The sequence below is a fragment of the Zonotrichia albicollis genome, chromosome 6, assembly GCF_047830755.1.
Source record: "Zonotrichia albicollis isolate bZonAlb1 chromosome 6, bZonAlb1.hap1, whole genome shotgun sequence".
NCBI classification, from domain to species: domain Eukaryota; kingdom Metazoa; phylum Chordata; class Aves; order Passeriformes; family Passerellidae; genus Zonotrichia; species Zonotrichia albicollis.
Genome location: NC_133824.1, coordinates 20493018 through 20511581, shown reverse-complemented (window position 1 = coordinate 20511581; position 18564 = coordinate 20493018). Strand labels below are relative to the sequence as shown.

Genomic DNA, 18564 nt, shown 5'->3' with positions numbered 1-18564 from the left:
ATTTTGTAGCTGAAAGGGGTTTCATCTTTTAAATAGGAAGTCTGACGATACTCAAAACAGTCAACAGTCTTCTACAGAAACTCTAAGACCTCAAACAAGAACCTTTCCCTTAAATTATAGGAATAATTAAAATCACATTTCACTGATACTCCACATCCCTAGTATGCAACTATACTGTTTGATGTAAGTGTAACAGAAGACTTAAAGTAGTTTACTAAGTTACTTATACATAACTTTAAATTATTAAAAATATTGTATATCATTTGGAAACTCATATATGAAAATTTAAAGGAAAAGAAAATGAGGATTTCCCCCCGCCTTTATTTTGAAAGAAAGTCCTAAAATTTTAGAAGTATTTTCTATACGTCATACAGCACCAAGCATAGTAGCATTCACATTAAAATTGCACTTTATTCCTTTAACTGCCCAGAAAAGCTGGACAAACTTCATGTTGATCAAATGTATTTCTCTAAGCCATTGAGGAAAACAGAGGGAAGTTATTACAACATTTTGGGAAGGTAAAATTACATATGTAACCTAAAGGTTATATAGTAGTTAGGATATCCATATAGGATTTGATAGTCTTATTTTCTTAATAAACTCTGACATGCCGTATTTAAAATACTTGTTGAGCATCTCAAACCTAGTGAAACGTATTAAAGGGAAAAACAGGCATAAAAGAAACCTGGATAGTAGAACATGGAAGACTGATTAAAAGCCTTCTCTTCCACTGTTGAAGCACCACCACTTTCCCATACAATTCAAACAATCAAATTCTAATAAGTTTACCAATACAGGACTACACTCAGAAAATACTTTCTTTCAATTTGAGTTCTAAACATTGTTAACTCTTAATATCTGTAAATTTATTTTGAAAAAACTCAACTGTATGTGAAGTAATGCCAGCTATGCACAGCTTGTTGTTTTGTTTTTCTAAAGTCCATTCAGACTTCCAGGAGGGTGGTAGGAAAGGCCTGCCAGTAATTTTGAAAGAAGTGCAATACACTGAAACTACTCAGCGCACACATTAAGCGTGTGCTTATCCTAATAGGGCAGGTCACCAACCTCAAGACAACAGGAACATTTTATCACACAATAACACTAATCTAATCGTGATTTTTAGATGTTTATTATGCTGAAAGTGAAGTAGTAGTTCACTCTCATTTAAGAGTGAACACACCTGTGCATGTACCATAGTTCCAGTTCCCATTCACAAAAGGGAAACTGAACTTAAGAGAAGCCTCCACCTTCATTTTTCAACAAACAGTCTAAAACTTAACTCCTTCAGAACAACTAAAAGCATGAGTTTTAGTGCATTCCTGCAGATCTGCTTATGTTTATGTATTTATTGTGAATCCAATTAATCATTAAAACTGTCAATTGAGGACTAAAAGAAGAGACCTTGACTACTATAAATAAATAAATAAATAAATAAATGTTTATTTATTTTGTAAATTAAAGTCTTGAGATACTCTCTCTAGTAAGTTGCACAGTACAATACATGTCAATGGTAACATCAGGACCATACATGTTTTAAAGACATAATACTCTTAAAGACCCTGTAGACTGAAAAATAACTGGAAGACAAAAAAAATATAGAAACAACACCTCATATATTAACAGAAGATATTTGCTTCTGTTAAGCAATAAGCTCAGGTAAAAGATGTGGGGGAAAAAAGATTTTAACAACTGGTTAACAGCAGTGTACATCTGAACAACATTTGCAACTAAATAAAGTACTTTTCTGCACAACCTTATGAAGGATCAGTTAAATACGGGGACAGTGAACTACTACACTTAAGAGCAGCAAAGCTAAAATGTTTCCTGAAGGTTACACTTTTACAGATCTTTTCCATTTGAGCTGATGATCATTTCTTGCTCCCAATTTATACTTTTTTCAAAAACTCCAGTGATCAGTTTCTGACAGCTTGTTAAAAGTAAATCCTAACCACTAGAAAAGTGACGTAAAAAAGTGGAGCAACTTTTGGGCAAGAGCAGCAGAAACATGAAACCCAGCTAGGTCTAAGGAGGTTAATGACACAGCTGACATGGAAGAGGATTTACACATTTTTAAGTCCCCATCAGGCTGCAGTGGGTATGGCAAAGAGCAGGCCCACAAAACTTTCTCCTTTCCTTAACCTGTCCTTCCTCTTTCCAACTCTCACCACATCGCACACACTGAAAGCTTTGCCTCTTCACTACTGCCAAGTTCATTCAGCTTCTTCAACCAACTCAGAGAAAATGCTCTTCTGTGTTAGGGTCAAACTTCTAAGTTACAGCTTACATTCAGCATATGACTGCCTTCATTCTGTCACTCTTCCTGAGAATTTTTTCACTGAATAATTTTTTTCTTAGGATTTTTACAACCACTCTCTTAACCAAAGTGGTATTAAGAACAGTAAGTACAGTAACAAAACTCATACAATTCATAATTGTGTTTTCAAAGTCTAACAACCCTCTAAACACGTTGGTCTGTAAACAAAGCAAACCAACTCTCTGTCCCTAAACTTTTATCTAGTACAGAGAAGCCAGTGGAGGGGGAAAAAAAGAGAGACCACATGTCCACAAGAAGCAGAAGGCACTAAAAACAATGGATTCACACTCTGGTAGCATTCTCCTCAAGGACTAAAATGTACAACTCAAAAAACTGGAAATTATACAACTTTTTTTTAAATAACAAATGCAAGTGCCTTGGGAGTTTATCATTCATTGACCACTCTTGTAGTAGTGTTCTTCATGCACGAACAGGCTTATAATATTTTGTTTCAGTTTAAAACTTACCAAACAATGAGCACATTTAATTTATAAATTAGTCTTTATTTTCAATTTCAGACCCAGAGATACTCCTTCAGAAAAGTAAGCTCCTGCCTAGGAATGTGTAAAACAACTTTCATCTTCCTGAAAGCACATTCTACTCTGTAACACTCAATTATAACATTAACTTCAGGAAAAGTGAAAATAACCTGGTCATTATCATCAACAGACTCTAAAAGAACTACCAAAATGCTCTATGCCACAATGTCAGAATAACAGTCACTGTCCCTACATACTAGATCTCCCCAAAATCAGACATCAGACCGAAGATCAAGCAGATTTGATCTGAAGGCCATTACACAGGCATTATTTCTTTATTCAACTGACAGCTAACAGGAATGCTTGGAGTCACTACATAATCTAAGCAGACACAAATGATCATTTTGACTTCAAAAAAACCCAATCATTTTTATCTCCAAGTTTTTTTCACCAGTATCAAAATAATTCTACTGAGGAATTACAATAATTCCATTCAAATATCAAATGTCATCACACAAGATAATAAAATAGCCAAGTAAAACATAGGCAGCAAAAGTAATCCTTATTAGTTATAAGCACTTACTATTCTATGAAGTGTCTGAACACCGTATTTCAACAGCATTTCTTAAGCAGGTTAAGTAATCCATGAAACATGTTTCAAAGCAAGCTCCAAAGATGTAAGGTAGTCATGTTTCTAATAACAATTTAAGAAAGCTCTGCAAACAAACACAAATTAAACTAATTCTCTTTACAATTCAGACTGACAATATAAATATCCTCCCCCAAAGAACTTCCTGAAGTTCGAGTCACAAAGTAAAACTAATAAACCTCAATCTATTTTCTTAACAGACTTTCTGTGGAATTTTAATTTGTTTCACATCAGTTTTTCCAATAAATAAAATAAAAATTTAAGGTGCTCATATGCCTTGTACAGAAAAAAAGTTTATACAAGATGTTAGGTGATCACCCATTGCATGATGTGTTTATCCAGCTGTGCATTAGACATTTTGTCCAGAACAATCCTCTGAGAGAAAGAATCAAAAACTTAAATGAAATCCAAAAGGATTGCATCAGCTGGCTTTACTTCATCAACAAGGTGGGTTACCCAGTCACAGAAGGAAATCAGGTGTGATAAGCAGGACTTTCCCCTCATAAAGCCATGCTGCCTGTGACCAGTGACTGTGCTGTCTTTCAGGTGTTCTTCAACAGCTCCCAGAATAAGCTTCTCCATGATTTCACCAGTCGCTGAAGAGGGACTGAATGGCCTGTTGCGACCAGGGTCACCCTTCTTGAAAACTGGGTTGTTAGTCAGCTTATAGTCAATTGGCACATCTCCAGATGTCAGCCAAAAATTAGTATTTTTTCACAAATGAAAAGGAATTCTGGACTATCATGTGGTAAGAAATTATTGCAGGTTTGCACTTTTAAAATCGATTAAGTCATGGTATTTTCCAAATGTCTTTGCTGGAACAAGTCCACAACACAGCTTCAACACCAATGACAAAAGCTGATTCCTGTTAAAATATCAGCCATCAACTCTAAGTATTCCCTCAGTCAATTAACAAGACTGTATACAGCATTTCCTATGTAAATTTTCTATTTTAAAATATTCTCTACATTATTCCAGTATGAACTGCTTAAGAGATGCAAAGCTTGTGAGCAGTACCTTCTCTGCAGAAAAACTAATGAAAAGACACAGACAAGGTTGTGGACAAGTATGAGTCCAGTCACCAGGCTCAACAATCAATAGCAAAATGCCCTTTAACCACAGATTGAACAGTGCTTCAAACACTGGAGAAATACTCTTGGCTATCACAAGCCATGTCACCACAGTGCAGCATGTATTCTGAAAACATTTAGCATCATCACTGATGTAGTTTATTCATGACAAGTTCTACATAAAGCAATGCTAAAATAATGCCTAAGGAAATGTCACTTTACTTTGAAGTCTCCAAAGTAGTTGCCTGTCCAGACCCAAACTCATATTTAACCATGCAACAATAATCAGAGATTCAAAAGAAACTGTTGAATATACTTTTATCTTCCCTCTATATTACTGAAATACAAATAATAAGGGTGCTCAAAACAGGTCTGCAACTTTCACATAATGCTACGGAATGATCTCAACTTACAGCACAAACTGATTGTAAAAAACAGACTGAAGTGCAATGAAACCAGAACAGTAAGGAAAATTCTTCAAGAAAGGGCAAGATTACTTGGCAATTGTTGAGTCTTAAAATTTACGCCACAAGGGTTCTTGCACATTTTCTTCTACCTTTAATTTTCCAGAACAGCTTTCTGCCCTGGACAGGCATATTCAACAATCCAGCAACAAGCTATCAAACTACTTGTACTTTGATACTTGCTATCCATAACCTGTTGAGGTGTCTGCTTTAGTTAGTAAAGAAAAAGGTCATTGCCTGCCTCAGCAGACACTAGCTATGTTAGCTACATTCCACCTGTTACAGTAGAGATAGCACTGACTTCCTTCTCATTTAACCAAGAAATCCCTTAGTTCCCTGAGTTCCAAGGGTCCAGATCTTCATTTAAGTCTAATGCCTTAAGAAAAAGCATGGGAAGAACATACAAACTCAATAGCAGTAGATTAGACTACAGAGCAATAGATAGCTTCTTGTGAATGCATTTCAATTTCCTTCCTGTGTCTCCATGCAGAAAGGATTCATAAATTTTCGTTGTATAAAAATTATGTCAGTATGTTTTACACTTGTTGCCTGATTATTTCTCTGGCTGTTCTACCAAAACAAAATACAAGAACTCAAAAAAAACAAAAGATCAAAACAAAACCACCCTAAAAAACACCTGCACAAAGAACACAAGAAACAAAAACAAAAAGCAGCTACCCAGCTTCACACATATATCTATCACACTCTGACTGGGATTTTTTCTTTTAAGGTGAAGTTCCAGTCTGCTGTGTAATACCCCTTAAATGAAACTATTTTCTACTGTAAACTAAAAAACCTCTGAGTAAGTCTAAAACCCAGTGAGGCACCTAATAAGGCTACTTCACAGACTGCTTTCTGATTTAGTGAAAAGACTGAATTCTAAATGGATCAGTCTTCAAGATGTTATTTCCAGACCTCAAAATGGTTTTATCAAACCATTCAAATTTTCAGCATTCTTTTTAAAACTGTTACTAAGCAATGAGACATTATATTACAATGTTGATTCTGCCAGATCTGCAAAGATCACAAGACAGAAATCACTTCCCAATTTCAGTATTTGTAACTCCCTTATAGCACTTGTAAAGCCAAGAATCATTCAGAGGTTTTATTAATTTCTTTTAGCAGGAAATTCACAGCAGTCATGGAAGACAACAACTCAGCATGACTACTTCAGCACAAGTTTATCTTCAGTTGCAGTTGCTCATTCTGTCATCATAACCTCTGTTTTCTGTATTTCTCCTAAGTGCATGAATCTTGCAAATAACATCTTTGAAACAAAACCCAAAAGTAGTTACACACCCTGGACCATCACCACCTAAAAGGATTCACACAGAGTCTTTTAAATTGCTTGACATTTTTGGCAATACATTTTGCTAGTAAAAGAAATTTTTTTCCAATAATGTGACAGCTACAACCAATAAGACTAATTATATATATACACCAAAAGACAGTATTTCAATTTAGCTAAATTAAAAGTATCTTTACTGTTAACACCACTATATTGGTATATTATTCCATTAACACGAAACTACTTTTGACAAAGTGCCACATTTGGAGCTTTGTTAGACAGTTAATACTAAATAGAAATTAGAATATTAATCTAGGTCTCTTTACTATTATAAGTATTCATAGTACAAGAGTACATAAATAAGAGTGAAGTTGTACACTTTGTAGTGTGGCAGGTTCTTACAGTCACTACAGAGCTGGAAAGGAAAGGGAGAAATTGCAGTGTGGCAAACATCCTCAATGTACCCTTCCTCTCCAAAATTAGGAACACCTATTTGTTATTTAGGAATAAAGACAAAAGCATAATCTACAGCAGACTGGTAACACAGTGATCTAACTGACTTAGGCTGTTCTAGTGATGAACACTCATGTCAGTGTTCATCAGCTGCAGCTCAGTAGCACACACTCCTAAGGGACCAAGAACTAATAAAGTCTTTGAATGTAAGAAGTCATACATATAAATATATATATATATATATATATATAAAAGAATAGAATCTTACAGAATGTACAGAGCTTTGCATTAAGGCAATGGCAACACCAACAATAACAAAATTTAATATAATCAAGTAAATGGAATTAAAGTTATGGAAGAATAAGACAGTTAAAATAAAATGTGTAAGGCGGTATTTTCAGTGAGGCATAACACAAAGTTGACAAGGAGCAGGTATTTTGCACCTCCTAAATGTTAATCTGGCTTCCTGGCACAGAACATCACCAGCACTGCCTAATTTACACCGCTTCAGCAGGGAGTTAACAGAGACAGTAGTCCTGCCTTCTACCAATACAACTGCACTAACCATGCTGAAGATATGAAACAGAATATGTGTTATAAAATTTGTAAACCTGTTTAAATGCTCTGCTTAAACTTTCTTCTGAGACTCCTGCTTGCCAAAGCAGGATCTTTTCTTTTCCCAGGGTCTCAAGGCATACAGCAGAATTCTGTTCTGGCACCCTGGGGTCTCATCCTCCAGGAATGCAAACCAGCAGAGTTTCAAGTTAAATACTGGAGTCAAGCATTCTCCAGCTTCTTATAGTGGTCACTGGCATAAAGTCAAGGGACTTTCTTTGTTTTTTCTTCTTCTAGGAGGAGTACTATAGGATCATCAACCTCAAATTTGGTAGCAGTTAAGGAGTGACCATGACCGTATTTTGGGTGAAAAGAAAACAAGGTGAACAACTGGAAGAAATTTTAGAGCAACCAACCTATTTAAATATATATATATAATCAGAAAGACCTTCAGGCATCTGGACTTACTGAAGGTCATTCTCTATTTCAGGATCATTTCAATTAGCATTCAGAAAAGCACATTTTTTTTCAGAATATTACAGCCAACATATGCAGGATTTTTGCATACACAGTAACTTCAAATAAAGCTAGGAATGCACTTCACTTCTCATCAAGTGGAATTTGTTCTGGAATCATAAAAATGTATTTTTACCTTTAATTGCCAACAGCAAGCTACCTCTAATCAGACATTTTTATGAAGATACTATAGTGGATACTGTAGAAGATACTGTAGAAAAACCTACAGACTGCTTAAATTTACGCTGTACCTTCAGGACTGGTCCTGAAGAACAGCCAGCTTCATAACTAGCTAATACCTGTAGGAGTTGCACTGATAAAGGCAGAAGGTATCATTACACTAAGTATCCTGCTGAGCATGGCTCAGGATAATTCAAGAACAGTCTGAGTGACAAAAAGTAACCACCATCCGATAAGCAAACAAAGCTCTTACAAGTCATACGTTTGTCCTGAAGATACACCAAATCACTGGAGGATCCAACTTCCCTAGCCACTCTCTTCATCAGTTAAGAAAAAATAAATCCATTATCATTTTCTCCTAATTTCTTAAATGACAAGAAGGATCAAGAACACCCACCACTACCTCAAAACCTACTTTCAGCATGAAACAAATAATTATACCCACAGATACTTCAATCCTCACTAAAAGTTCTCTGAAATGAGATTTCCCAAAGTGCTATTAAATATGCATAGGTATAATTGCAATGAAACTAAGAAGTAAAATGCATGCCCAGTGCTTAAAAAAAGAAGTAATTCTTCACCAGGAAGTGTTATATAACTTATCTGCCACACATTTCTACACTGTGCCTAAAAGAAAACCTCACCAGAGTAACTGTTATAAAATGACAGTTCTGTGCACCGATTCTAAGAGTATTATTACTGCAAATAATCATATATGAAAAGGCAATTATTACACAGTAAAAAACACTTTTATACCAAGTGTTGCTAGAAGGGAATTATTAAAAAACAATATTCCAGAAAAAGTTACACAACTACTACACTGACCAGTATCCCGTACATAAAGCTCAGAGCTATCCAGGTATTTCCTGTTCCTGTTTTTACATGGAGCTTAATGCAATTCCATGTCCTGCACTCCTTTATTGTTTTGCCTCCATGAGGTGAATACTGCAAGAAAATTTTACAGAAATGTAAATGTTAAAGATCTAAATCAAAAATAAAATTGGAAGAACAGGGTTATCCATATAAAAAAGGAAGCATCTTTGCATGCTTTAATTGGGAAGTCTTGCCAAGAAGCCTATGGAGAAAGACAGTATTTACCCAGAAACACAGAAGAACAGACTTCCAACCTTCTGGGAACAGGCACCTGAAGTTTTACCAAGAAATTGTGCACCCGTTAATGCAGTTGACTAAACAGCTATGGAAGCCACAGTAGGGAAACCCTTGATTGTGTCTAATTGCCCTCTAGCCAAACTACACAGAACTCTCAATTCAGTGCTTTAAACTTAAAAGGAACTTAACTCCATAAAATATGTAGCTGCTTTCACCATCACCTTAGAAAAATTATTAATGAACAGAAATTTCTGGGTTTTAACATCTTATATGTATGCTATTTTATACAGAAAAAACTGTCATTATAAAAAAAGGTATTAAATACTCAAATGTTTTATCATGTAAATAAACATTAGTTATTTGGACCACGATGTACTTCTGCACCCTGCTACAGCAAGCACCTGAACAGTTTGCACAAACAGAAGTCAGACAGTTCTGATGCATGGATTACCCACACCCCTCGTGGCATTTACAACTATCACAAGTAAGAATGCTGACCAACTTCTTACTACCTACTTCATTTTATTTTCAGTCAGTGTTGATCAAGTATCCCTTGGGTTTTTTTTAAGGATTGTTTCAGATTTAGTTAAGCTAATTTCATAATAAATATGGAGATTCACCTGTAAGATCCAATGAAATAGCAGTTTATTAATTTATCATATTCCAACTATCTAGAAAGAAATTGATAAACAATCATGTGGTTAAAAGACACTGCATTTCACAACAGCAGCATCTGAATTTCCTGCCTTAACTTTGCTTGTTATATCACAATTAATGACCCTGATATCAATCAGGGTTTGCTTTTTAAGAAAAACAATACTGAAATAGAATCAAAACAGCACTAAATATATTGTCAAACAATCAAATCAAAGCATTTTCCTGCCCATGGCAGAGAAGTTAGAACCATATGATTTTTAATGTTCCTTCAAGCTCAAACTGTTACATGACTCCATTTCAAAGCTACCTTATTGGCCGAGAGAATCTAAGAGCAGCTTGCCTAGTGAGACCATAGACCCCAACCTCAGTATGCCACTTGTAACCACGGGCTAACAGGCAGTTCCACAGGACTAGCATCAAAACAAAAGCATAAACCTTACAAAACATTTCAAATCCCAGAACAGTTGTAAATCAAAAAGACAGTATCTTTCAGATATCCAGAGGAAATTTTCTTCAATGAACTTATCCAAACACTTTCTGACCCAAGAAAATGTTAGCATTTACAATAGTCCCCTGCACAAAATGCCACTAATTCCTGAAAAGCCAGGAGGTTTTTTTAATACTTATTTTTTACTGTATGCCCCCTAGTTGCTGAGAAACAGATTGTGGCCAACAAACTAACAACATTCTATAACCCTCATAACCACTTCTACTTGCAATCTATCATCAAAACAAATTATTTGCAAGCCAAAGTCTGTTATGAAAAGAATTAATTGCTCTTCCAAGTTTAAGAGAGAAACATTCCCAACAGTATCCCCGTCCCTCCTTCAAACCTGTAACAAACTAAAACAAGGAACATGCAGGAAAGTATTTCAGCTATTGATTCCAGCTACATTTTGGAAATACTGAAGTACAGCATGACTGTATATACACTCTGAACATTATCTCATTTTGTTCATGATATCAACATTTTTACATATGTTATCTGAAGATCCATTTCTCTTTTAAAGAAGATGCTGTATAAAATTCCTTCAATGAGTCTGCTTTGTCATCCCCAGCAGAAAGGGAAGTGGGGAGGCATGCAAGTAAAATCTGAAACCCGTAGGTTTTGGTGGTTTGGGATTTTTAAACATTCAAATAAAGAATACTAGAAAATATGCTCCATAATGTCTCTACATATTTTGGGGGAAAAGCATTTGTAAAACAGGATAAACTGGGAAATTCAGTGGTGCCAAAGATGTCATTTTATAGGACAGAAAAGGTATTAACAGTCATAGTAATCTTTATGCATACCTAAGTTACTTGAGAGGCTGTATAATGTCTAAACCAAAATTGTATATATTTTGTTCTGAGTGTTTATGTTTCTTAATTATTCTTCCTATTCATTAAAGACTTGGAAGCAGCATCTACTGGCAATTCTCTCCCAACATATTCTTGTGTGATTCTGAAGTATCAGAGAATATTCAATATGGTTTTCATGTAGTTCAGAAAACCTGAATAAACTGCACAATTGAGACTTCTATTCCAGACAAGCATTATCAGCCTGCAAGCCCCATAAGAAAGTGGATCTCTCGATTGTGGATCTCCCAAAGTTACAAGCTTTTCTATGCTACTCCTTTTTTGACACAACTTTATCTTCCTTAAGTTTCTGCACATCTCTCCAGTGTTTTCCCATCCAAGTTTCTTTTTCTTTTAGGATACTATGGAGGCACTCACCACCTTGAGCAACTGGTTCTTTCTAACAAATATGTAACATTAAATATGGACTTGCTGTAACTCCTCTGAAGTGCATACATCTCTTAGAAAAGACCATTTATCTCGGCTTAACAGCTGGTCATTATTGACCAACATCAAGGTCATTAGACTGGCAGATCAAAGTTACATTGCTACAGTGAAAATCTCTTAGTTCACTAAACAGTGAACAGATCATGTCCATTACTTGCAGTGAACAAGACACTGTGCAAGGCCAGACAGCTTATTTTCAACACAGCAACCAGTGAAAGCCTGAGAAGTCACTGCAGCAGCCAGTATTACAAGGAAAGAAGCGTACTATGTTTCAAATACTGCACTCCTGATATTTGACATTTCTGTGCCTGATACTGGTTTGCACACACAGATTTGTCCAATGATTATGCTGCTTCACTTCTGCACACAGGCAGAACAGCATGAGCAGTTGGAAAGACAGCATAAAAGTACTAACACTTTAGATTCAAAGTCTGATGTAAATGTAGATACCAGTACAAGACTTCAGATCCAAAAGGCTTGAGACCCTGTGTCAGTCATCACAGCCATGGCATAAACCCCAACCCAACGAAGTAACAAGTGCTTTACTTCTAAAATTGTGTTCCTTAGGTGGAACAACAACAACCAAAACAAGTCATTACAAGAATCCAGGTAGGTTCTGCAGTAACAGTTTATTCTATCTCCCTTCACCATCATCCCTCTATGCAAAGAGTGCTCCTACTAGAGGTGCCAATTCCCCCAGTCACTTGAACTACACAGGTAAAGAAAGGGGGTGGGTCAATAAACCACACAGGAGGCTCATTAATTCACACACAGATAAGAAAGCATCTTCTTCTTTGGAATAATAAATTCTTCTATTCAGAACAGATGAATCAAATCACACACATTGCTAAGTCATTTGATTTTTCACATACTTTTTATAAAGCATGTTTAGCAAAGTTATAAAGAACTTGCAATGGTCAGCACTGAGAAGCATTTTTATAGTTTACTGTCATCTTGAGAGAATGAAGAAATAAGAATTAAATTACCTGCATCAGGTGAGTTGCAGCTAAATCATCCAATACTCACTTCCACATAAATTATCCACTGCCAAGCTATGGAATTCCTGTTTTCCTTCCAACCCAGAAGGCCTCAATCATCAAAAAACTCACACTTGATGTAAGATTAACATTCTCATTAGCTTCAAGGGACAAAACTGCTGTTTGGGATCCAAGCTATTAGTTTTACTGGCCACAAAATACGCTGTTACCTCACAAATTAAGTTGCAGAGCAAACAAAAAAACCCACAGACCTAGTAAACACCTATCTTCAAAAAATATTCACAACACATTTCCATATCAGTCTTCACTATTGTATAGTGTAAGACCTAAAATCCAAGGGTAATGTCTTCCTCCCCTTCTACCCTTGACTTCCAAAGTTATAAAAGAACCAACCAAAACACCCTTGTGCACAGGCACTGTGCAGCAACTCTGCTGCCTCAGTGCCATGACATTTGCACATGTATGTCAATCAACACATACATAATCAGGGTCAGAACTGCTGCTGTACCTCCACAGACACGCCAAAGAAATGGTATGGCCATGGACAACAAACAGCAAGCACAAACAAAAAGCAGCAGAGCTGGCTAAGAGTGCATCAGGGAGTCCAGAGGCCACGTGAGTTCAGAGAAGCACTTCATCAGTCAGACGCAACGTTTCAAGTCTCCAGAGTACTCTTCATGTTAGGGTACACCAGTACCTCGTTTTTAAGTAACAAGCCCATACCTAAAACAAATATTTCAAGGTGGTTTTATCTGGTAATGAATAACACTAAGTAACTTATTTATAACATGCTATATCACTAAGATGCTAGAGAAAACGGGAAACAGCCAAATGCTCTTCACCTAAAACACCCACCCACGTTCACCGTGGATTTTAAATTCAGCCATTTCACGAGGTTTAAAATGGTAAGACTTACAGTAAGTGAAACAAACAGTAAAAGCCCTTTGGGTTTTCATTCTTTCTTAATTATAGCTGTAACAAAAACAGTGCAAAATACATGCTTATAATAGAGCCAAGAAGTTCCTAAAGAATTGCCCAGGCTCAGGCCTACTTCTTAGCTCTGAAATCTGAAAGTAAATGCCTTGCAAACACCGGCTGCTGTTGCAGTGCAATTTGATGGAATGCTACTTCAAGACCATAAACATTCACTCAGTACAAAAATCACGAAAAATTTCTGGAAGCAATGAAGTCCGCTAATATATTTTTACATTTTTATTATGTACATTTCTGTCCTATAAAAAGATAATAGCTCCTCTGTGGATACCTCACATTCAGTGGATTTCGCAATCTGTTCATAAACTGGTAATAGTCTATGCATGAATTTTTATTACTTGCAAAAATAATTAGCAAAATTATCCTATTACTAAAAGCAAACGTTAGTGGCAAGAAATGCATATTGCAACTCCAACACTTGCTCTCTATCCTGAAAAGTTAGCCAATTTCCGTTCCCGAGACGAAGCTGGTTATTTTCGTGCATACTGAAATGACCACACCGCAGACTTATCGATTCCTCGCTCTTCTCCGATATGAAATCTCCAAAGAAGCGAGTCCAAAAGAAAGAGAGAACAAATTCGACCCGTTTCTAATTGCATGCCCAGCTAAGTCTTTCACTTACGATTTTCCTGCACTCCTTTTCCTCGTCCTGCCCTTGCTCGGGAGGCAGGGCCGCCTCCTAACTCCCTCTTTTCCCTCCAAAGCCAGAGCTCGCTGAGCTGCATGGAGGCGTCAGTGCCTCCTCCCAGGCCCGGAGGCTCTGGCTGCCGGTAACCCGCACGGGCCCGAGGAGCCCCGGAGTCATTGTGCTGCGGGAGCCGGCCGCAGCTGTCAAGGCGCAGCGCAGCTCGGCCCGCGGGCGGGGAGGAGGGGAGGAGGGTCACAGCCCAGCGCCGCCCGCCCGCCCTTCCCGGGCCGCGCTGCGGGCCCCGCTCCGCGGCTCCGGGCGAGCGGCCTGCGGGGCCGGGGCCGCTCCGGAGCCGGGCGGGCGCCATGCTACAAACCAAAATGGCTGCCCCGGGGAGGGAGCCCGGCTCGGGCCTCCGCCGGTACCGCCGCTCCGCCCGCCGGACCTCGTCCAGGTACCGGCCCCGGGCCACGGCGAGCGGCTCGGCCTCGGGGGTCCCGCGGACCCCGCTGGCCCAGGCAGCGCTGCCCCCGCACGCCGCGCGCGGCCCGGCCCCCGGAGCCGGCCGGGCCAGTCCCAGATCGTCCCGGCCCCCCGTACCTGGAGCTCGGCCCGCTCCACCTCCCAGTGCGCCCTCTCCATCTCGAAGCGAGCCCACTCGTGCTGGATGTAGTGCAGGATCCCCGGGATGGTGTAGTGCTGGGGCCGGGACAGCTCGGCGGGGCCCGCCGCCTCCTGACCGGCCGGGGCCGCGGGGCCCTGGGGTTGCGGCTGTTGCCCTCCTCCTCCGCCGGCTCCGACCCCCACGCAGCCCCCACCCGACTGCAGGTTCATGTTCCCACCCGCCTGCGGCGGCGGCTGCTGCGGTCTCGGGGCGGCCGCCATCCCACCGCCTCCTCCGGCTCCTGGGTGCTCGTCCATTGTCTGCGGGGAGCCCTCCTCCTCGTCCCGCGGCGGGGGCCAGAAGCAGGGGCCGGGGAGGGGGCGAGCGGCGCTGGCTGGGGCGGGGAGGAGGGGGCGGGCCGGGCGGGGGGGCTGCGCCGAGCGGGTCCGGGTGTCAGCGCAGCGCGGAGCCGCCGCCAGCCGCCATTACAGCCCCGCGGCCCTCCCACCCTCCCACCCGGCCGGGCGGGGAGCGAGCGGCGCCTGCCGGGAAACCGCGGCCTGGCCTCCGCCGCCGCCTGCGCCGCCCCACGCGCCTGCGCGGGAGGGAGGTGAGCGCCGCGCGCGGGGGGAGCGGGACGGGCCCGGGGTGGCGGCGGGGCCCGGAGCTTCCTGCGGCGGGGCGGCCCCGGGCCGGTCGGTGGCAGGGCTGGGGCGCGAGGCCCGGCCCGCGGGTTCCTCTGTGCCCCGGGTGACAGTCGGAAGTGGCGGCGAGGCTCGGTTCGCCCCGCCGCTCGGGAGTGCCCAACGCCTGGAAGAGTCGGCGGGAATGCGGCCAGGCCGGGGCCTGCGGCCTAAAGCGACGCGCAGCCAGCGCAGCGCGGGCCCGGCACTTCAGTGTTTCAGACTCTGCGCGGTTTAATGGTGCGCTGAGTTTGCCCTACAAGGAGGTGGTTTAGAATAGATACATTAAATTTGTGCTATGTTTCTGGATGCTGGCTGATCATCTTCGTGTGTGTATGATGCATTCCCCCCTTGAGGAGTGTGCCATGGTCGCTATTCAAAACTCCTCCACGTGAGGATGCTTTTGCAAGAAACTGCTGGTCTATTTTATCTGGCTCGGTTTTATCAGTGATAGCAGTGCAGTGTTGGAGACTGTAGTTTGAATATGGTGAAACTGCCTTGATTGCAAAATACCACTCTGAAATGTAATACTTAAAGTCATCATCACATCCTATTTCAAATGATCCATAGCTCACCTATTTTAAGTAAGGTAGGTCTTTGGTTTTGCCTCGCTTCAAAATTTTTACATGCTGTACTCATTCACTACATGGGTAGCTTCCTAAAAAATGTCGATTCTTGACTGACCTGGAATTCTGTTCAATTACTGGAAAAAAGCACTGTTTGTCTTAGTACTGGTGTTTCCTTTCATTACCGACCTCTCTTTAGGTGCATATTGATGCTTCAGTTAGTTCATCCCGTCCTTCCTTTCTTCTCCATTAAATCATTTCCTACTAAAATGTCATTGTCCATTCTTCCTGATTCCATACTGATTAGGCAATCTAAGTCCAGCTCCTTTCCACCTCAGCTGATTTCTTTTTATTGTCTACTGACAGTTACCTAGTCATTATTAAAAACTGAGACTTAGCTCATAACTAGTTTAACCTTTTGTTTAGCTGCAGTTGTTCAGGACATTGCTCATTCCTGAGTATACAGGAATTATTGCAGTTTAATTCCGTTACTATATTCAGCCAGCATTTTGACAACAGCAAAGGAAAACATTTTTATTCTTTCCTTCCTCTCTTGACTTCCCTAGATAATTAAGGTTGCTTTTTTAAAAAATCCCTGTCCTGAAACTGAACACAGTATTTTATTTTAAAGCCATGCAGACATACTTGTTTCATCTTTTTGATGAATTGTTATGGGCAGAGTAATAAACTAGACTACAAAAATTACTCTTACTGGTAAATTTAAAGTAATATGTAGTTTTATTAAAGCCTTGTTCACTGACAGAACAAAAGTAGGAAGACCAAGGGTTCTGATTCTGTATGTGGTCTTCATTTGCTACATGGCTTTGTGCAATAAATCTGTAGGAAGATTAAATAAAATTATAAAAAATACTTGTTACTTTTGCTACACCTCCTTGTGCTTCATGCCTCTATCATTTAGCCACTTTTAATTTTTCATTAATGCTTTAATAGCAGTTTAACTGATTTTATTCTACATTTGGTGAAGGGCATGGATGGAAGGCATGTGGGGAGCAGCTGAGATCACTTGGTCTGTTCAGCCTGGAGGAGACTGAGGGCACCTCACTGCAGTCAACAATTTCCTTGTGAGGGGAAGAGGAGCAGCAGGCACTGAGCTCTGCTCTGTGGTGCCCAGTGACAGGTCCTGAGGGACCTGAGAGGGTGGCCTGAAGCTGTGCCAGGGGAGGCTTAGGTGGGGTATCAGGAAAAGGTTCTTCACCCAGAGGGTGGTTGGGCACCAGAAGAGGCTCCCCAGGGCAGCGGTCACAGCGCTAAGCTGGGTGAGTGACAGAGTTCAGGAAGCTTTTGGACAATACCCTTGGGCACAGGATGTGACTCGGGATTTTCTGTGCAGGGCCAGGAGCTGGACTCAGTGATCTTTGTCAGTCCCTTCTAGCTCAGAATATCCTATGATTCTACTTTCATACACACCTAAAGTGCCATTAGATCTCTGCATCCAGAAAATCAACTTGCTTAGAGTTGGACAGAGAAGTACATTATGTGCCTATAGTTCTATCTAACATTTATTTTTAATTTTTGGTGAAGCAGTTCTGAAAATATGTAGTCATGCCATTTCTTCTTTGTGAGATTTTATCTCTTACATTCTAGCTAAGAGCCCTAGAATGTTGCAAACCTTTCTTAGACTAGAATAACTAAAATACTTCTAAATCTGTAGATGTTGACTGGAGTGGTTTTTGTTTGAGAGACACATGTCTTAATTTGAATTGCAGCTGTACTGCAAGTACAATTCAAACTTAGGTTGTGTTTCTTTTTTTATAATTTATGTGTCAGATTATGTATAAATATTGGCAAAACCTGTGACAAACTAAATTCAGTGCTTGTATCTATACCAGAGGAATAATTAAAATTGTATTTAAAATATGCTTTATATTACTGCATGTAGAATCAGCTGGGTTGGCCTCATGGGAGACTTAATATCTTTATCTGCAGAACAGGTATTGCAGGCTTTGCCTCTCTGTGAGGTCTCAGCTGTTATCTGAAAAGGAGTGTCACTCAAACAGGGACAAGTTACTTGGAGGTGTCTGATGTGGTTATGCAGCCTGCAGAGCTGACATGTCCTGGAAGCAGCTCCTGAACCGTGTCAGCCTGGCAGTGTGAGTCACACAGGCCAATCATGATATGAATTTTCTCTCATAGATACTTATCTGCAAGAGATGCTTTAATGAGGGTGAGATCTAACACACTGTAACAGCTCATATTTGAATCTCAGTAGAAAAACTGTATGTCATCTGCATGCATGCCAAATTATCTTGACAGGATATTTTGTAAGGGAAGTAAAGGAGAGTGCTACATAGTCACTCCAGAAGGTAATTTCTTTTGAAGGAAAGTTTGCAGTTTCCAGACTTGTTACATCTTCCCCAAGCGATACCTTCTGAGGTTTTTGTTTATAGGGAATCTTCATTCTGTGCTAGAGTTCCATAGGTGTTTTGTATATTGGGTATGCAGGACATGCAAGGCAGCATATCCCATAGGCTGTTCTGGACAAAGTTTCTAATGCATGGCTGGCTGGGATGGAGAGAGTTGCACTTGACAGTCCATCAGGATCTCGGTAGTC

General features: G+C 40.2%; 2 protein-coding genes across 15 annotated transcripts in view; one reads left to right on the top strand and one right to left on the bottom strand.

The window, feature by feature from the left end:
* Nucleotides 1–15285, bottom strand: part of STRN3 (striatin 3) — a 58650-nt gene extending 43365 nt beyond the window's left edge. For 2 of the 5 annotated variants that reach the window (XM_074542736.1, XM_074542738.1), the window contains exon 1: nucleotides 14740–15284. In XM_074542736.1, coding sequence (XP_074398837.1) covers nucleotides 14740–15060 — 321 coding nt within the window. In that variant the 5' untranslated portion in view covers nucleotides 15061–15284. Of the gene's footprint in view, nucleotides 1–14739 lie in introns of all 5 variants that reach the window. The other 3 variants (XM_074542737.1, XM_074542739.1, XM_074542740.1) reach the window with 3 other exon arrangements.
* The window catches only part of AP4S1 (adaptor related protein complex 4 subunit sigma 1), a 99781-nt gene continuing 95665 nt past the window's right edge, over nucleotides 14449–18564 (top strand). For 8 of the 10 annotated variants that reach the window (XM_074542749.1, XM_074542743.1, XM_074542746.1 and 5 more), the window contains exon 1: nucleotides 15360–15666. The gene's annotated coding sequence lies outside the window, so the exon portion shown is untranslated. The other 2 variants (XM_074542745.1, XM_074542744.1) reach the window with 2 other exon arrangements.